At 50.0% G+C, this 17,288-nt stretch overlaps 7 protein-coding genes across 7 annotated transcripts; 6 read left to right on the top strand and 1 right to left on the bottom strand.

Moving 5' to 3' along the window:
• Window positions 1-2,260: 2,260 nt before the first annotated feature.
• Window positions 2,261-3,390, top strand: C8Q69DRAFT_203010 (hypothetical protein). The gene is made up of 2 exons (XM_028626109.1): window positions 2,261-2,728; window positions 2,819-3,390. Exons 1-2 carry the CDS (start codon window positions 2,456-2,458, stop codon window positions 3,320-3,322), a joined length of 777 nt encoding a protein of 258 aa, XP_028486378.1. The 5' UTR covers window positions 2,261-2,455; the 3' UTR covers window positions 3,323-3,390.
• Window positions 3,391-3,877: 487 nt separating this feature from the next.
• Window positions 3,878-5,837, top strand: C8Q69DRAFT_460925 (Fibrillarin-domain-containing protein). The gene is made up of 4 exons (XM_028630206.1): window positions 3,878-4,229; window positions 4,389-4,516; window positions 4,579-5,236; window positions 5,295-5,837. The coding sequence occupies exons 1-4, from the start codon at window positions 4,133-4,135 to the stop codon at window positions 5,348-5,350; spliced, it is 939 nt and encodes a 312-aa protein (XP_028486377.1). The 5' UTR covers window positions 3,878-4,132; the 3' UTR covers window positions 5,351-5,837.
• Window positions 5,838-6,478: 641 nt separating this feature from the next.
• Window positions 6,479-7,960, top strand: C8Q69DRAFT_202986 (putative nucleoside-diphosphate-sugar epimerase). The gene has a single exon (XM_028626108.1). It carries the CDS (start codon window positions 6,876-6,878, stop codon window positions 7,845-7,847), a length of 972 nt encoding a protein of 323 aa, XP_028486376.1. The 5' UTR covers window positions 6,479-6,875; the 3' UTR covers window positions 7,848-7,960.
• Window positions 7,961-8,728: 768 nt separating this feature from the next.
• Window positions 8,729-10,595, top strand: C8Q69DRAFT_202757 (putative mitochondrial processing peptidase beta subunit). The gene is made up of 5 exons (XM_028626107.1): window positions 8,729-8,958; window positions 9,011-9,136; window positions 9,191-9,268; window positions 9,329-10,023; window positions 10,079-10,595. The coding sequence occupies exons 1-5, from the start codon at window positions 8,809-8,811 to the stop codon at window positions 10,467-10,469; spliced, it is 1,440 nt and encodes a 479-aa protein (XP_028486375.1). The 5' UTR covers window positions 8,729-8,808; the 3' UTR covers window positions 10,470-10,595.
• Window positions 10,596-12,572: 1,977 nt separating this feature from the next.
• On the top strand, window positions 12,573-13,985 carry C8Q69DRAFT_460916 (putative oxidoreductase). The gene has a single exon (XM_028630205.1). The coding sequence runs from the start codon at window positions 12,577-12,579 to the stop codon at window positions 13,609-13,611; it is 1,035 nt and encodes a 344-aa protein (XP_028486374.1). The 5' UTR covers window positions 12,573-12,576; the 3' UTR covers window positions 13,612-13,985.
• Window positions 13,986-15,418, top strand: C8Q69DRAFT_460915 (succinate dehydrogenase subunit CybS). Its single transcript, XM_028630204.1, has 5 exons — window positions 13,986-14,520; window positions 14,633-14,650; window positions 14,802-14,868; window positions 14,933-15,052; window positions 15,109-15,418. Exons 1-5 carry the CDS (start codon window positions 14,304-14,306, stop codon window positions 15,272-15,274), a joined length of 588 nt encoding a protein of 195 aa, XP_028486373.1. The 5' UTR covers window positions 13,986-14,303; the 3' UTR covers window positions 15,275-15,418.
• C8Q69DRAFT_460911 (Maf-like protein-domain-containing protein) lies at window positions 15,419-16,693 on the bottom strand. The gene has a single exon (XM_028630203.1). The coding sequence runs from the start codon at window positions 16,448-16,450 to the stop codon at window positions 15,602-15,604; it is 849 nt and encodes a 282-aa protein (XP_028486372.1). The 5' UTR covers window positions 16,451-16,693; the 3' UTR covers window positions 15,419-15,601.
• Between the last annotated feature and the right edge of the window lie 595 nt (window positions 16,694-17,288).

Raw genomic sequence — 17,288 nt, 5'->3', positions numbered from 1 at the left:
CTTTACTGTGGGGCCTGGGCTACATATTGCACGGGACAGAGGACGATGATAGATTTGGTCTTGCTTCGACGATAATAGTCACATTGCTTGCATGAGACCACTCCGCTAATTGAGTCCGGACCGAAGCACCACTAGGTCGGTAAATGCCACCTGATCCGGTGGTGACTACGTCAAATGGGATAGCTACTTTCTTTGTTATTCTCTGTGTATGCTATCTTTTAGAGAGTTGTATTGGTGTCTACCTTCATCCATTCCCCTGACTTGGAACTCTGCCACGGAATACGCATGTCCACACACTCGACTCAGACGGCAAGTATAAGGCGCCAGTCCTGAGCATCCCTACCATCACATCAACAGGAACCGTAGTCTCCCTCGTTTCTTGAGCTGAGGAAGAAGGAACCCCACCCGAACAGATCACATATTGTCTCACGAGATATCCTGATATTTTGTCTGGCGCGAACAGAGCGTTCCGCACGAACAAACAAGCAAGTTAATGCACTTTGGGACCCAGTGATCGAGATTAGTGCCTGCAATAATGCAACTAGCTTGCCTCCGTAAAAGGATATAGTCCATGAGAGTGCCCGTGGCCCAATGCCGCCCTATCTCGATGCAACACGACCTTCTTAGTCTGCTTTTTCTGTTTCGCTTTCATTTCTCTAGCCGCCATGAAGACCTGGGTGGAAGTCCTGGGCTTTTCATCCTTCATCATTTATCAGGCTCCTCCGTAGAGCTTAGGTGGATAAGTTCACAGCTAATGATAGGTACCTAACCAGTCATCCGACAGCTGGTCGTATGTTCTCTTATCTGAATACCAAGTACGTATGTGATTTATGAGAGGCCCGCATTTAATCTTAGAGCATGCCTACAGATTATCAACATTGGAACTGTGTATACCACTCCCGAAAGAGACTAAGCTGCATTAAGCTGCTATGTTTGGCTTCCAAGGTTACAGAGACTATTTCATTTTTTGAGAAGAGCACATGCACAAAAGCCACCAATATATCACTGTGCTCGATATGAGACTCAGTATGCAGCACATATCGAGCCAATCGGTGACCAGAGAAGCTGTGACCCCATGTGCTAGATCTATTACAATGGAGATAAGACGCGGAGACGAACGAAGGCGCCCCGGTTCTATTTTTGACATCAGCGCTAACGACTAGATCAGCCGTCCTGCTTCAGGTTCAGTAGAGCTTCATACATCGATTGGATATCCCATCCCCGTATGTCCGTAGCGCGGAAGATTCGGTGTAAGCCACCGAGAAAGAGCTGCATTAATATCCAGATCTGAGAGCGGGCTTATTTGACCTTGTTATGATCGGGACTACTGTCTCTCGATCGCTGTTCGCCAGTCGGTAACCGCCAGCCGGATCTACAGGTTATCGTTGTACCCGGGCAGATCACGCAGCAAAGTGCTGCCCTTGGTCCATGCTGTATTATCAGGTGTAACTCCGCTATCTTCTCTGTGATCACTCATTCGGTCATAATTGCAGAACTACAGTTACATATATCACGTATACCTGGATTAGGTATCTACATAAGATAGGCTGGGTATGGTGGTTAGGTATTGTTAAGACTTATTCTACACGGTCAGCTCCTTGCACATATCAAGGCGTCCGCAATCTATTCTAATCAAATTGTCCATGCATACGCTACCTTGATGAACAACAGAGTCTTTTCTCGCGGTCGGGGTCAGACAGGGGCAGGCAAAATCACTAGAAACGTACTAATTCCATTATGGGAAGAGGATGCTTAGGCTTCGTAGCAGATAGCGCCTGGTTTTTCAGTGACCTGATTCCTGCTAGCATGCTCCAAATTAGGAACTACCGATTATAGGACTTCTCGTAGTTCGAACCAAGATGGCCTCCAGATGTTGGAATCGGGGTGTTGGCCAGTAAACAAGCGATGGCCAGGGAGCAACATGCCCCGCCCTCTTAGTGCATGTTACCGCAAGCCGGGCGTCAACTCTCAACCAACCACCTCAGGTCGGCGCGTAGGGGTGCCAATGAAAAGATCACGATCTCGATGTACTGTTGGCGCCAGGACCCTCCATTATGACTGTTAATAGAATACGCTGTTTGGGTTTAATTAGTCGTTTCTATTCTTGCTATGTGCAGAGAGGCTCTAGTAGATAGTTCATCGTCTTGGGGATCATACATATACAGGTTCAACGACTGCACCTTCCATCATGATTTCTCTGGATCAAGTTCCTATTTTGTATTTCCTTACTCCTTTACAGTATTTCTTTGAGTCAGTCACGATTTACCTTAGATTTTTCTTGTTATCCTTTCCTTGCGCATATGAGCAGCACATCTATCTGCGAAATATCGTTTGTTCAAACCCTTGCTATTTCGTATTGAACTACTACAACTTGTCTTGCTCTTGAATTTCCTTTGCTGCTTTCAACAACTCAAATTTTCCAACGTCAAAAACATTTACAAGGCCATTGTTAGCGATGCGGTACTTGCCTGTCCTTGTTGCGTCCCTGGTGGCGAGCGTTGCTGCAGCCCCGTCTAACATTGTCCGGAACAATGTCTATGGGTATTCTGCCGAGCTCGCAGAATTCTACTCAAGAGTCAGTCACTACATTGGCGAGATACGACAAGCATCCACTGCATCTCCAACGTGCGATACATCGAAGATCGCATTGCCCGCCCAGGCAAGCGGGCTGCCTGCTCCACCAGCGGGGCAGAAAGTGTTACATGTTGCAGTTGGTCGAGGGACACAGGTATGTATTTCTCTATTGCTCGCTCGCGATATACAGCCATGGTATCACTACTGTAAATAGTCCATCAGGCTAACAACTACATGTGTATAGAACTATACCTGCGCCGACTCAACAGCCAATACTAAGCCTGTGGCTATCGGTGCTCTTGCCAGTCTCTACAACGCCACCTGCGTTGCTGCAAATTACCCAGATCTAATGTCAATGGCACCGAATGTCGTGATTAACATCGCCCTACCTACCAAGTCCTCCTCCACACTTCCACCTGCCAACCTCGAGTTGCTCGGCCATCACTTCTTCAGAGACACCACTACGCCGGTATTCAACCTGGACACCACGCCCGAGCGGCAGTATGGCATCGCAATCAGCAAAAAGAACTCATCTATGAGCGCCCCCACTGATGCCGTGAAGGGTCAACATAATACCGGGAATGGCGCAGTGGCCTGGCTCTACTTGGATACCATTAATGGTACTGTCGGCGACTACAAGTCTGTCTACCGCGTAAACACGGCGGGCGGCAATCCTCCAGCAACGTGTGAGGGTATGGGTAAGACCTTTACTGTCCAATATTCGGCAGATTATTACTTCTATGGCTAGTTCACTTGTTTCGTGATCGGTTATTGCCTAGCAGCTGTCTGAGCGTTCTGAATTTGGCATTGTCTGCAGCAGAGCTGGTGACCTGTGTTCTTCGATTTCTTTTTGTGGAATGGTTATTCCCCTTTTCTCCTGGTTTTATTCACATACCTTGTTCCAATGAGCCGTCCATCGGTCATCAAATAATAGCACGTTTTTATCTTCATTCTTGTGCAGATCATAAGGTACCGATTCAATCTCGGGTTTCCTTATTTCAGAATACATATTTGAGTCAGAGATAAGATAGCGCGAATCAGAGTACGTAGTAGTAGACTCTCTCAAAGCGACAACAATGACTTTGGATACAACTTGGAACCACTCCACGCACCTCGACTGGCGGCGACCGCTGATAGGGTTAACGGTTATCCCGTGACCTCGCTATCGGCAGAGGTTTTCAACCTCACGTGATGATAGTTGCTTTCCCACACAGGCCAGAAGCGGTGCCGGGCAGCGGTACGCTAGCCCACGACGGGTTTAGCGTATTTGATTTTCGAGAAACCGAAAAGCTCAAAAGTCTGAAAATCTCGAGCGCGGCAACGACGAGCACCTGCGACGGCTTCGATAGAAACCTGATACCATTTTCACCTGTGACATTTGAAGCAGGTCAGGTTCTCGATTTCTGAGCCACTTGCGATCCAGTGTCTTCCTCGTCTTAACCGGAGTCAGCAAATTTTCTCCCCTCGGGACCTACTTTCATCGACGACGGTCCCTCTACGGCACGAACGTCTTTCATCAGTTCGAACGTTGTAACGGTCAACTTTACATACAGACATAATGGCATTTGGAGCTCCTAGAGGACGCGGTGGACCGGCTCGTGGTGGCCGTGGTGCCCCTCGAGGAGGTGGTGGCTTTGGTGGTCGCGGTGGCAGAGGTTTGTTATATCCATTTCCTGCAAAGCTGAAGGACTGTCCATTGGTACTCGATGCTATGGGATTATCTTCCTCCTTAGGGAGAAGTGACCTTGAGATCACGTACCTCTAGTTGTCCTAGTCTGTGACCACGAGGCTAATCTGCTCGTTCTGTTACACAGGTGGTGCCCCCCGTGGCCGTGGAGGACCCCGTGGAGGCGGCCGTGGTGGTCGCGGTGCTCCCAGAGGTGGTCGTGGTGGTGGTCGCGGCGGCAAGCCCGGTGTCAAGGGTGGTGCCAAGGTCATCATTGTAAGTTCAATCACAACTCCTATGCGAATTTTCTGGCAGTTGACTTACACCGTCATTTCTAGGAGCCTCACCGTCATGCCGGTGTCTTCGTTGCCCGCGGCGGTAAGGAAGACCTGCTGGTCACCAGGAACCTGACCCCCGGAGAGGCTGTTTACGGCGAGAAGCGTATCTCGGTTGAGGCCCCGTCTACTGGGGAAGATGGCGCTACTACCAAGGTCGAATACCGTGTCTGGAACCCTTTCCGTTCCAAGCTGGCTGCCGGTATTCTGGGTGGTATGGATGACATCTACATGCGCCCCGGCTCCAAGGTTCTGTACCTGGGTGCTGCCAGCGGTACTTCCGTCAGTCACGTTGCTGATATTGTCGGACCTACTGGAACTGTGTACGCTGTCGAGTTCTCTCACCGTTCCGGCCGTGACCTGATTGGCATGGCTACCCACCGTACCAACGTCATCCCCATTGTTGAGGATGCCAGACACCCTCTCCGCTACCGGATGCTCGTCAGCATGGTCGATGTCATCTTCGCAGACGTTGCCCAGCCTGACCAGGCCCGTATCGTGGGTCTCAATGCCCACCAGTTCCTGAAGGAAGGCGGTGGTGTCATCATCTCCATCAAGGCCAGCTGTATCGACAGTACCGCCAAGCCCGAGGTTGTGTTCGCCAGAGAGGTCCAGAAGATGAGAGAGGAGCGGATAAAGCCCAAGGAACAGCTGACGCTGGGTAAGTACTATGCATGCCGTTACCGTGAGACAACGCTGATTGCTAACACTTGTGATAGAACCCTTCGAGCGTGACCACTGTATCGTGGCTGGTATCTACAAGCGCTCCGCATAGATATCCGCATAGATAGTTTTGTATCTTGCTCTTTCATGTCTGGTGATATATGTCTCTTCTGGCGTCTAGTGATGTGTGTGCTGTATTTTTGAAATCTTCTTGTTCACTATCTTCCAAGGTTGCACGTGTATTTTCTTCGTTTTAAGTCACAGGAAGCTTCAGGTGTCTGGTCTCGCTCGGATCCAAGCGATTCTCCTGCTTTGAAAACAAAAGTGCGGCAGTCTTGCAACAATTACGTTAATGCTCTCCTCCGGGAAAAGAAAAAGCTATCCACCGTTATATTGATCTTCGATATGGTAAACGGGAACTTCTAACATGAGCGCATGCTGCCGCTTGGTTCAGCAGATTAGAACTGTTTGAATGGCCGACTATCTCTGCCATATTCTCAAGGGTCATGGGCACCGCCTGGGTATGCATTGTGTAGTTCGTAAGACATGGCTGTTCTCGTGAAGCATGTGATTGAAAAAGGAATTGGCCATGTTCTTTTATTCTAGACGTACTTCCCAATATCAGGTTACTAACCACCAGTTTGCAACGTCTAATAATGTATGAGCTTCGTATCCTCACTATTGGGCCTAACTACTTCAAGGATGTGCTCGTTAGTAGCTTTTTCCTATCCTACATGTTGCAGCCATAATTTAGCAGATTCGATGCTTGCCCGGAAGATGATCCTTGAAGATCTGCTGCCAACGGCTATCTCTCGGAGAATATGTGGAACATCTTCTTTATAGCACGGGAAAAACCAGCCAGACCGGGATGGACGATCGCCTTGTGGTCGTCAGGCGTCGTACAAGTAAATGTTGAAAGCTTTAACGTGGTTAGCTGCCAAGATCGTCCCCCTCTACGATCATATGTCTCCAACAACAACCTTATGAGCTTTCCTCTCCCGCTAACTATCGCTGGTCCTACGGATTAATCACGGCGAACGGGGATCCTACAGCCGAGTTCTGCCCGTCGAACACTGCCATACCATAGGAAGAGGCAACAAGGATGAGATGGCATTCTTTCCAGCACGCCTGACGGTAGTTATCCCTTTGGTGGCGAGCGCGACTGACAGACACCCCTCCCCAGGCATACCCAACTAAGTATATACCGTCCACTCGGTGGTCTACACAGCGCACATCCAGGTCTGATTAACTAACTAGCGCTTGTGCCTGTTGCTGACCGGCGTCGGATTTCGCGGCGACCGAATGCGCCGCGAAGGGGCCCTAGCCCTGGAGTTTTCTCGGGTCTATTAATATTGTCAATCATGCTGACTTCCTGTTCGTCCTCCCCGCGACCCACTGAAGAGAGCAAGACGCCGGCACGGAGATGCTCCTATCCTCTTCCACGGCTGTTGTTAAACTCTCCGCCCTAACCCCGCAATTGCTTGCGCTATTTGAACTGGCCAGCTCTGTTGGTTGGGACCAGACGAGAACAGAGAAAAATGGCAGACAGGAACAGAGAGAGTGAAGGCTTTCCCTTCTTTCCATACTCGTTTGGACCTTCGAGAAGCGCTCCGTCCTAGCAGGCGTCCAGTGAAGCCATGTCTATCCTCATCACCGGTGCGAATGGTTACGTCGGGCAGGAATTGACCTCTGCTCTCCTCCACGCTACCCCTCCAGAGACTATCATCACAATTACTGATGTCGTTGCGCCTCAGATACCTGCGTCGGCGGCCCAGCATGCCTACCGCTTGAGGAGCGTCCAAGCGGACCTTACATCGACGCAGGTCGTCGATACGATCATCAAGGATTCCAACCCGTATAGTACGGTTTACCTGCTTCATGGGATCATGTCCAGCGGCGCGGAGGCCAACTTCGAGTTGGGACTGCATGTGAATCTGGATGCGACACGATATATGCTGGATCGTCTGCGTGCCACCATGCCCGGTGTCAAGGTCATATTTACCTCATCCCTAGCCGTCTACGGTCCGACCCCGAAAGGATACGTGATCGACGAGACCAACCTCCCACCCATGCCCTCCTCTTCCTACGGTTCACAGAAACTTATCGTCGAAATCCTCCTCAACGACTACTCCAGGAAGGGATACCTGGATGGACGCGCTGTGAGACTGCCCACAGTCACTGTCCGAGCAGGACGGCCGACACAGGCCGCGAGTAGCTTCGCGAGCGACATCATTCGAGAGCCATTCAACGGACAGAAAGCAATACTTCCCGTCAGCAAGGAGACCGAGTTGTGGATTTGCTCGCCATACACGGTGGTCAGGAATCTTGTGCACGCCAAGGATATACCCAAGGAGGCATTTGGAGAGTCTCGATCAGTGAATCTGCCTGGACTGAAAGTGACTGTCCAAGAAATGCTGGACGCCTTGGAGGAAATTGGTGGTAAGGAGAGACGTGCCCTGGTGGAAGAGAGGTACGACGCCGACATCGACAAGATCGTGCAGTCATGGTCTCCAAATTTCAACACCACTCGCGCAAAGCAGCTGGGATTCGTCGACGATGTTCCGTTCAGGGAGAACCTCAGGCAGTATGCTAGTCGATTTGTGCAATAAATAGCGATACCCTTGGTGTGTATGGTATAATGGATCGGGAAATACACCTCTGGAACTGGTGTGGATGGGATATAAGAGATTATCTGAATCTGAGACTCTTACTTAGTGAACTTCTTTTTATATGAATAAGAGAGCGACGCCATCGTAACTCTGCTCGGGAAACGAGTAGAATGCAAATCGCAAGATATGGATGGTTCAATGGCGTCGTCTGTTTCTGTGGCTTATTTTCACCAGCCTATATCTTCTAAACAACCCAGCATTCTGCAAACAATGAATGCCAAAACCATAGATCCCGTTTCTACAGTTCGCCTCAGGGACAGTTGTGTCGATATAGAAGCCTCCGGTTCGGTCCGACGTTGTTTCCATACTCTAGTATCTGGAAGTTTGTCCTGGAAGCAGTGGCGAGTGAATGAACAGGTAAGCCTAGGTCTACTACACCGTAATCGTTGACACTCAGAAGGATACGAGTAATGTTGTTTGTATCGAGACAACATGTCATAAATAAATAGCAGATTATCTCGAAGATACTGTGACGTCGTTAAGCATGATGCAGCAGGTATAAACCTCACGGGATATATATACCCTGCTCTCGGCTGAATGGAAAGTCACCACGCACTCCTTATTGCAAAGCATTGAACATTTTGAAAAGAAAAATTAATAGCTTAGTAGATCGCACTGAATCTTAAGAAAAAGAAAAGAACAAAGTCTTGCTACTCCAAGTCGTTGCGTGGCAGATAGGCCATGCTGCCATACTGGTGGTGTTGCGCTGGGGTTGCTGTAGGGAACGGCCGGGATGGCAATACTGGGTCAGTTGGAAAAGGGGGTCATGTGATTGGCCGACGAGCTTTCGAACAATTTGACTTCCGATCTTCACCTCGCAACTCCAGGGCAGACAGACTCTCTTCGCCGCCTCACCCTTCCTCAATCTCCTCCCCCCAACCTCCCCTCACACTCGATCACAATGGCTTCCCGGCGCCTAGCTTTCTCTCTGAACCAGGCTCTCCGGAGTCGCGCTGCTATCAATGCCGTGAAGCCCGTCAGACGCGGTTTCGCCTCCCCGGTTACGCTCCCGAGCACCACCCAGTCGACGACCCTCACCAATGGCCTCACGGTACGGTTTCCGGTCGCAGCAATTGGATTGACGATGTGCTGATGGGATACAGATCGCTACTGAGTACTCGCCATGGGCGCAGACCTCCACCGTCGGTGTGTGGATCGATGCCGGAAGCAGGGCTGAGACCGACAAGACCAACGGAACTGCGCACTTCCTCGAGCACCTTGCCTTCAAGGTACATTACCATTATGACTCTGACGCGAACCGATGGAGACTGACAGTGATATAGGGCACGAACAAGCGCTCTCAGCACCAATTGGAGCTGGAGATCGAGAACATGGGTGGCCACCTCAACGCCTACACCTCGGTATGAATATTCGGAACGTCATGGAAAGATCTCTTTCGAGATACTAATTGCCGTTGATAGCGCGAAAACACTGTCTACTACGCCAAGTCCTTCAACGCCGATGTTCCAAAGGCCGTCGACATCCTTGCCGATATCCTCCAGAACTCTAAGCTCGAGCCTGCCGCTATCGAGAGGGAGAGAGATGTGATTCTGCGTGAGCAGGAGGAGGTTGACAAGCAGCTCGAGGAGGTTGTTTTCGACCACCTGCATGCTACTGCTTTCCAGAACCAGCCTCTCGGCCGCACCATCCTCGGACCCAAGGAGAACATCCAGAGCATCCAGCGTGATGACCTGGTCAACTATATCAAGACCAACTACACCGCTGACCGCATGGTTCTCGTTGGTGCCGGCGGTATCCCCCACGACCAGCTCGTCCGTCTTGCTGAGGAGCACTTCGGCAACCTTCCCAGCCAGCCTCACTCCTCCGCTGCCTCTGCCATCGCTGCTGAGCAGAAGCGCACTCCCGACTTCGTTGGCTCTGAAGTGAGAATCCGTGATGACACCATTCCCACTGCTAACATTGCCCTTGCCGTCGAGGGTGTTAGCTGGAAGGACGATGACTACTTCACTGCTCTCGTCACTCAGGCCATTGTCGGTAACTGGGACCGTGCCATGGGCAACTCCCCTTACCTCGGCAGCAAGCTCAGCACCTTCGTCAACCACCACAACCTGGCCAACAGCTTCATGAGCTTCTCCACCAGCTACAGCGACACTGGGTAGGTTATATGAGGACCTTAATCCATGATTCATAAGCTTTGCTAACGTATAAAGTCTCTGGGGTATCTACCTTGTCACCGAGAACCTTACCAACATCGATGACCTCGTCCACTTCACTCTTCGTGAGTGGTCTCGTCTGTCTTTCAACGTCAGCGCCGCCGAGGTCGAGCGTGCCAAGGCTCAGCTGAAGGCTTCTATCCTTCTGTCCCTCGACGGAACCACCGCCGTTGCTGAGGACATTGGTCGCCAGATCATCACCACCGGTCGCCGACTGAGCCCCGAGGATGTTGAGCGTGCCGTTGGACAGATTACCGAGAAGGATGTCATGGACTTTGCTACGCGAAAGCTGTGGGATCAGGATGTCGCTGTCAGCGCTGTCGGAAGCATCGAGGGTCTGCTCGACTACCAGAGAATCCGCAACGACATGAGCCGCAACCTTGCGTAAAGGAATTGAGACCTTGGGTCTTTATATCGCCGTGTTTCCGTCCCATCATGCCATCATCTTTTCCTTTGTTTTTGCCAGGTGATAGATAGATCATGTGGTAGTAGCAGCGCGTCTTGTACAGTATACAACTGTCCACCTATATTCTCCAAAACTTTAGTTCATTTCTTTTTTCTTTGTCGTTATCCAATGTACTGTACGTAGTTTTAAAGCTGCTATGCTTCCATGACCTGCTATCTAGAAAATGGCCAAGATCAAGCTATGGCAATTCTGCTAGGAACTGTCGAGCAAGAAGTTCTGATAACGACCTGGGCGGACTCGTACAGTACATAATTAGCACCACGATGCAAGCTTGATTTGTAGACCCCTATTCCACTTTGAGAATAAACGCCTTTCGCATTTGATGCTTTCTGCAGCTTGGAATATTGAACATTGAATGCAGAGCCATATTCTTGCTTCATCTTTGTAGAAGGTGCTGCGTCGAATAGCATCGAGTTTCTTGTCAAGTGCAACCCTGCAGGAGAAATTTAGTGCTTACAGACACATCCGGCCCGGTGGTTCAACGTTTGACCTGAGGAGATAAGAAGTTTCTTTGGACTTTATGATCTGGAAGTGACTCATGACATTAATCTTTACCTTTATTTCTGTTGCGATTTGGTCTCATACCTGGCAAAGATCCATGGTGCGCAGATAACATGGAGTGACGCGCTGAGTGGAAGTTCTGTTTCAATGCATCCAACTTTGTTATTTCCCTCCGACGCCCCCCCTGCTTGTCTCTGTCCGTACATCTACTCTTGCCCCTTATGCGACTTTCTACTTCATTACGATCAGCAGAGGCCCTTATCGTCAAATACGCAACTTGGATAATAATACAGATATCCACCACCTTATGATATGCAGCAATGCGTTGACTCCATAATTACATTGCCCAATCCTGCGGAAACACAGTTCATTTATCGGACGATTAACCAGAATGCAGTTACATCTCCGGTGTCCTGCGACGCGCTAGATGTACGTCTACCAACCGAGGTATGTCCCCAGGACAGCCAAAAAGGATGATGGCTGATTGCTAATTGATATCATCCAGGATGGCCCCAGTGAGGTGGGTTTGCCTATGAAATACGCTTCTACAGCATGAAAATACCACACTACGGTGTACTTAGCATGAGCGTCGAGTCTGGTATCAAATCCTCTGGGAGAGCACAAAGTGGATGTTCCTGGAATTGATTAATAATGCGGCACAAAGACACCCCGTTACGTGTCCCAGTATGCTAACTGACATCACATAATAATGATCTCGCTGGATTCATGTCTTGGGTGCTCCAGTTGAGAGAATGAAGCATAGTGACTCTTGAGGATTTATGCTATGAGATTCAACAATCCCATTGATACCTATTTGGATCATGTCATGCAGTGAATCCCTCTGAAGCGAAAGAAGTGTGAAACGCGGCGGGGCACGGTTGAAGCTTGACGGTGACCTCACGGCCCTATTACCGGTTCCGCTACTTCCTACAGGAAAAGCTCCCCGCTGCAGTGATCTGTGAGGAAGTGCGTGCCCGAGCCTATGGAGATCAACTGCTGGCGCTCCTCTCTCCATGTGCGGTCGTTTCTGGGTCGTGTTCAGCCACAATATGACAGCTATTGCGCAACGGCTACGCCAGAGTGAATATGCTCCCGGATGAGGGCAAAGCTCGCTGTCTCTCAACCTTTAAACCCAATTTGATTCATTCGACTTGGGAAGATTTCGCCTATTCTACGCATCTAGAAAAAAGGATCTACCGTTTTCGAGCTATACGCCGCTAAAAAGATCAATTTCTAGAGTACATTTTTTTTGTGGAGATCGCCACCACGTCCACGCAGACGTCGTATGGTATTAGAGCTCCAGAAGCTTCGAACCAGATTTCGGGTTGACTCTTCTCCGTTGCTTTATAATACATACTGCACGTTGCTCGGACGCATACCTATTCTTGGTAGTCCACCGCGACAGTATAAGTTGCTCTCCAATCCCTCAGATCTAGAGACCCTTCTGGCCTGGGAGTCTTACCTTACTTTCATACCCTGCCAATACCCAATTTAACCCTCTTGATATCTATACTCGAGAATAGTCATCATGAGTAACAAGGCACTCGTTTTCAAGAAGGTCCCTACCGAATACCCTGTTCCTGGGGAGCATTTGGCCGTCGAGACGGTTTCCGGCGATGCTAACTCTCCCGCGCCAGCAAATGGAGTCACGTTGAAGTCCCTCTACGCCAGCTATGACCCCTACATGCGCGGCCGGATGCGCCCCGCAGAGGTGAAGTCCTACGCTCCGGCTTTCGAAGTCGGCAAGCCGATCGATAGCGCCATTATCGCGAAGGTCCTCAAGTCCAACAACTCCAAGTACAAGGAGGGGGATCTTGTCATTGGTCAGCTTCCCATTCAGGAGTATATCCTGCTTGATGGTAACTCAATTGGCGCAATCAAGCCTCTCGACAACCCTCTTGGCATTGAGGACATCCGAGTCTTCCTGGGTGCCCTTGGCATGCCCGGTTTGACTGCCTACTCTTCCCTCTATGAGATTGGAAAGCCCAAGAAGGGCGAAGTCATTTTCATCTCTGCAGCTAGCGGTGCCGTTGGCCAGCTTGTTGGACAACTCGCGAAGCACGATGGTCTCAAGGTCATTGGCAGTGTTGGTTCGGATGAAAAGCTGGAGTTCATCACCAAGGAGTTGGGCTTTGACGGCGGTTTCAACTACAAGAACGAGAAGCCTGCAGATGCTCTGAAGCGCCTTGCCCCCGAGGGCATCGACATCTACTACGAGAACGTCGGCGGAGAGCACCTCGAAGCTGCCCTGGATGCTATCAGGGACTTTGGTCGGGTCGTTGTCTGTGGTATGATCTCTCAGTACAACACCACGAACCCCTACCCCATCAAGAACATCTCCAATGTGCTGGTGAAGCGTCTCGAGATGCGCGGCTTCATCGTCCTGGACCCTGGTTTCGCCGACCCGTACCTCGAACCGCACCAGAAGAACGTGCAGAAGTGGATCAAGGAAGGTTCTTTCAAGGCTTTGACCCACGAGACCGTTGGCATCGACAACGCTGCGGAAGGTCTGGTTGGTATTTTCCACGGCAAGAACAAGGGCAAGGCTGTGCTCAAGTTTTAAGCGCGGTCGGCGGATATAACCTGAAGCGGAAATCAGACGGATATGAAGTCATGACACCGAAACGCCATGTTTGCGTAGTCGCATGAGACAGTGGACTATGTATGCATGGGCAGTTTTTGAGGAAATTTTCATCCCTTTGGATGCTGTTAGCATTTATCGGTAGTTTATGAGAACAAAGACATCATGGTAGAAATGATGATTCGAATCCAATGTGATTCCCAGATAATAATCTTCGAACTCGGTTGGAGTCGCTAGAAGGCGTAGTTCATGAGCTGCTCAGTCATCTATATTATTAGCGAGACGCAACATGTAGTCTTCAGATAACCTGCGATGCAACAACAACTATCAGTAATGCTCAAGCTAGATTATAGAGTACAGTATCTACGAGCTATTGCTATCATTGCTACTGCTATTATTGCCGCCTGTCGGGCCTTCTCGGCTAGTGAGCGGATGAAGCGGCCAATCACATGACCCATAATGTGATGACCGCATTCCGACTTGAACTTCCGAGGAAGATCCATCCAACTTCCTCCGCGAACTCGCGGCTAAGAGCATCTTGACTGACAAGCTCACCTTTTGACGACGGTCTATACCCAGAGCCATCTTCGAACGCTCAACTACGGTCGCTTGACACTTCCGGCAATCTCTGTCGTCTATTACTGCTCCGAGAACCGATTTTCTCAGCAGCAATCATGGCCTCGTTCGTCCGCCCCTCCTCGGTCCTGAGGCAGAGCGTCCTCTCCATGTCCAGGACGCCTGCTACTCGCACTGCCTTCTACTCGACCAAGTCACCTCTCGCCGCGACTTTTGTCCGTCCTTCTCAGGTCCAGAAGAAGGAGAGCGCCGTCTCGTCGCAGGTTGCGGCTTTCCACGCTTCCGGAAAGAAAGAGATTCTGCCTCCTCTGCCTCGTGAGTGCTAGCCCTCCGCAATTGCCATTATCATGCGAGCAAGAAGCAGTTCGCATGAGATGTGTAGGAGCTGCGTGTTGAGCATTGATGCTAACGGAATGTGTAATTGCAGAGGTCGTTCACGGAACCAGTATGTCTACCCTATAAAACCTCCGTTTGTCCGCATATACAAAACAAGTCACATTACATTCGCGAGACTCCGTCGAAAGAATCGCAACATGGAATAAAAAAAGCATGAGAATACGTATCATGAATTGAGAACTGACTGATGTGATAATTAGCGAACGACGCTGCCCCGGTTCCTCCTCCATCGCCCACTCACGGTAGCTACCACTGGACCTTCGAGAGGTGGGTGATATTGCACTAACAAGTCGTGGGAAAGAATCTTCAATGCTGACTGTTTCTGTAACAGACTGGTCTCTGCCGCTCTCGTTCCCGTCACTATCGCTCCCTTTGCCGCTGGTTCTCTGAATCCCGCTCTGGACTCGTTCCTTTGCGCTCTCCTGGTTCTTCACTCGCATGTCGGATTCCAGTACGTCTCGACCTCACATTTTGCAAATAGGATTTGCACACTGACCCTTTCAATAGGTCTATGATCATCGACTACCTCCCGCTCAAGCGTGTCCCCAAGACGCGGGCCGCCGCCTGGTGGGCGCTCCGCGCCGCTACGCTGGCCACCGCCGTTGGTCTCTACGAGTTTGAGACCAACGATGTCGGTCTGACTGAGGCCATCAAGCGTGTGTGGAAGGCGTAATCCCGCAGAATTCACTAGCATCGTTTCCTTTGTTTCTGCTTTCTCTCTAGATTCTCCCGGTGCCTACCTGTGTATATGTTGTATTGATCACTTAGGTGTGGGCCGAGGTCTGCAGGCGCCTGTCCGATGTTTTCATTGTCTTTAGTCATAGAAAACTATATGTATTTGCCTATGAGCTATTTCTATGTACTACAAAATCATAAGTTTGGTCTATCTTTTAAACCCTCCGCCCGAACGCCAGACGTAAAGCCCAGAAAGTGCAGAACTGGCTGAGCATATAAGTCATTTCATGAAAATCTGTAAGACCGAAAACATAATCTTCCTGTTTCACTCGTCCTCGTCCTCCTCGCCGGACATTCCCTCATCATCCGGTAGCCTGTCATCATCGTCCGCTTTCGACATCACCTTCTCGATCAACTTGAGCGTCGTCCTCAACGGCAATCCAATGACATTATCGGCGCTTCCTTCAATTTTCTCGATGAGTATTGAACCTAGTCCTTGTATGCCGTATCCGCCGGCTTTATCTACTCCCTCTCTCGTCCGGACATAAGCCAAGATCAACTCATCCGTCACTTCGCTATCGAACCGCACACTGGTCTCCTCGACCGCCGTTTCAAGTGCATATCCGGGCTGCCGCGCGCTTGCCAGCGGCACCATCACCGCAATGGCCGTGTAGACCTTATGATCGCGCGCATCTCGAAGCGCCTTGAGCATCGCAATATGATGGCCTTCGGAGCGGGGCTTCTCCAAAATCGTTCCCGTCGTCGTATCCACGACAACCGTGTCTGCCGCCAGGATCAGTCCCGGCTCGCCCTTCTTCTCATTATCAATCTCCTGACTATAAACGGTCGTTGCTTTCTCCGTCGCCGTCGCCAGGACGTACTCGAACGGCGTCATCGTCTTGGGAAAGTTCTCTGCCGTGTTGGAAGGAATGATTTCGACATTGTTCAGGCCGAGGAACGAGATGATCTGTTTGCGGCGGGGCGATGCAGACGCGAGGATCACTCGCTTTGATCGAAGCTTGATGAGCGCTGGGAGACTAAGAGGAGGAGGTCGTGGTAGTAGCGATGCGCGAGCTGGTGTCGTGGTGGACGAGGCTTCATACGATGGCGGGGGTTCGACGGTATCCAATGCGTCGCTCTTGGAGTGTAGGAGAGGCTCCTTGGTATCCGCCATTTCTGGAGCTCGGTTGGGTTCTCTTCTATCTCGGGGGTGATGTATTATGGTACTTGGTGGATAGAGAGAGAGATTGGAGACAATCGGATAGTTATTGACCTCTGGTTTAACAGGGTTCTGGTGCACTGTCCAGTGTCTATATAAGTGCTGGGTAATTCGTATATCTGAGACACTGGCGATTTGATTGCGCGGAAGCGGTGAATAACGGCAGTTGGGGAGTTACTTAGTTCATCTGGAGCCGGGACTATCATTATTTCTTACCCAGTAAAAATCCACGGTTGTGTACCTCCCATATTTCTATCTCAATTATAAAGAATTCCTCGATGATGGTCTTTTTTAAAGAGCTCTATTTAAGATAACCCTTAGTCTAGCTATTGTCAATGCGAACAAATATGACTAAGGCGGTTGCAAATGCTCTTAAAGAGCGTACTTACGGGTGATAATCCCTAGGATATTTACTCGAAATTCATTTAGCTTATATGAAGCTCCAAGCCATATTCTCCTATTAGTCTACTTTGCCATGGCTAATACAGGGGACGGGTCAATTGCATTTATTCTGTGGAGGTCCTGGTCCTGAATATCGAAGGACCGCGTCGTTCTATGGAACATGAACTCTACTGATTTTATGCACAAGTATGTGTACTACTACTTCCGGGTACGAATATGGCTTCTCACCTTTGTTGATTTCATGATCTGTGCTGACAGAATTGAAGTTAAGAGTTGCTTTGATTTGATAAGAATGGAACAACGCATATGTATGTATGCACACTCATTCAGAGAGAAATATTGATACTTGGATTGAATATAATATCCGTCAAGACGCTAACTTACAATAACC

Source organism: Paecilomyces variotii (assembly GCF_004022145.1).
Source record: "Paecilomyces variotii strain CBS 101075 chromosome Unknown C8Q69scaffold_3, whole genome shotgun sequence".
Taxonomy (NCBI): Eukaryota; Fungi; Ascomycota; class Eurotiomycetes; order Eurotiales; family Thermoascaceae; genus Paecilomyces; species Paecilomyces variotii.
The sequence above is the reverse complement of the archived record's forward strand: the minus strand, read 5'-3'. Positions and strand labels throughout refer to the sequence as shown.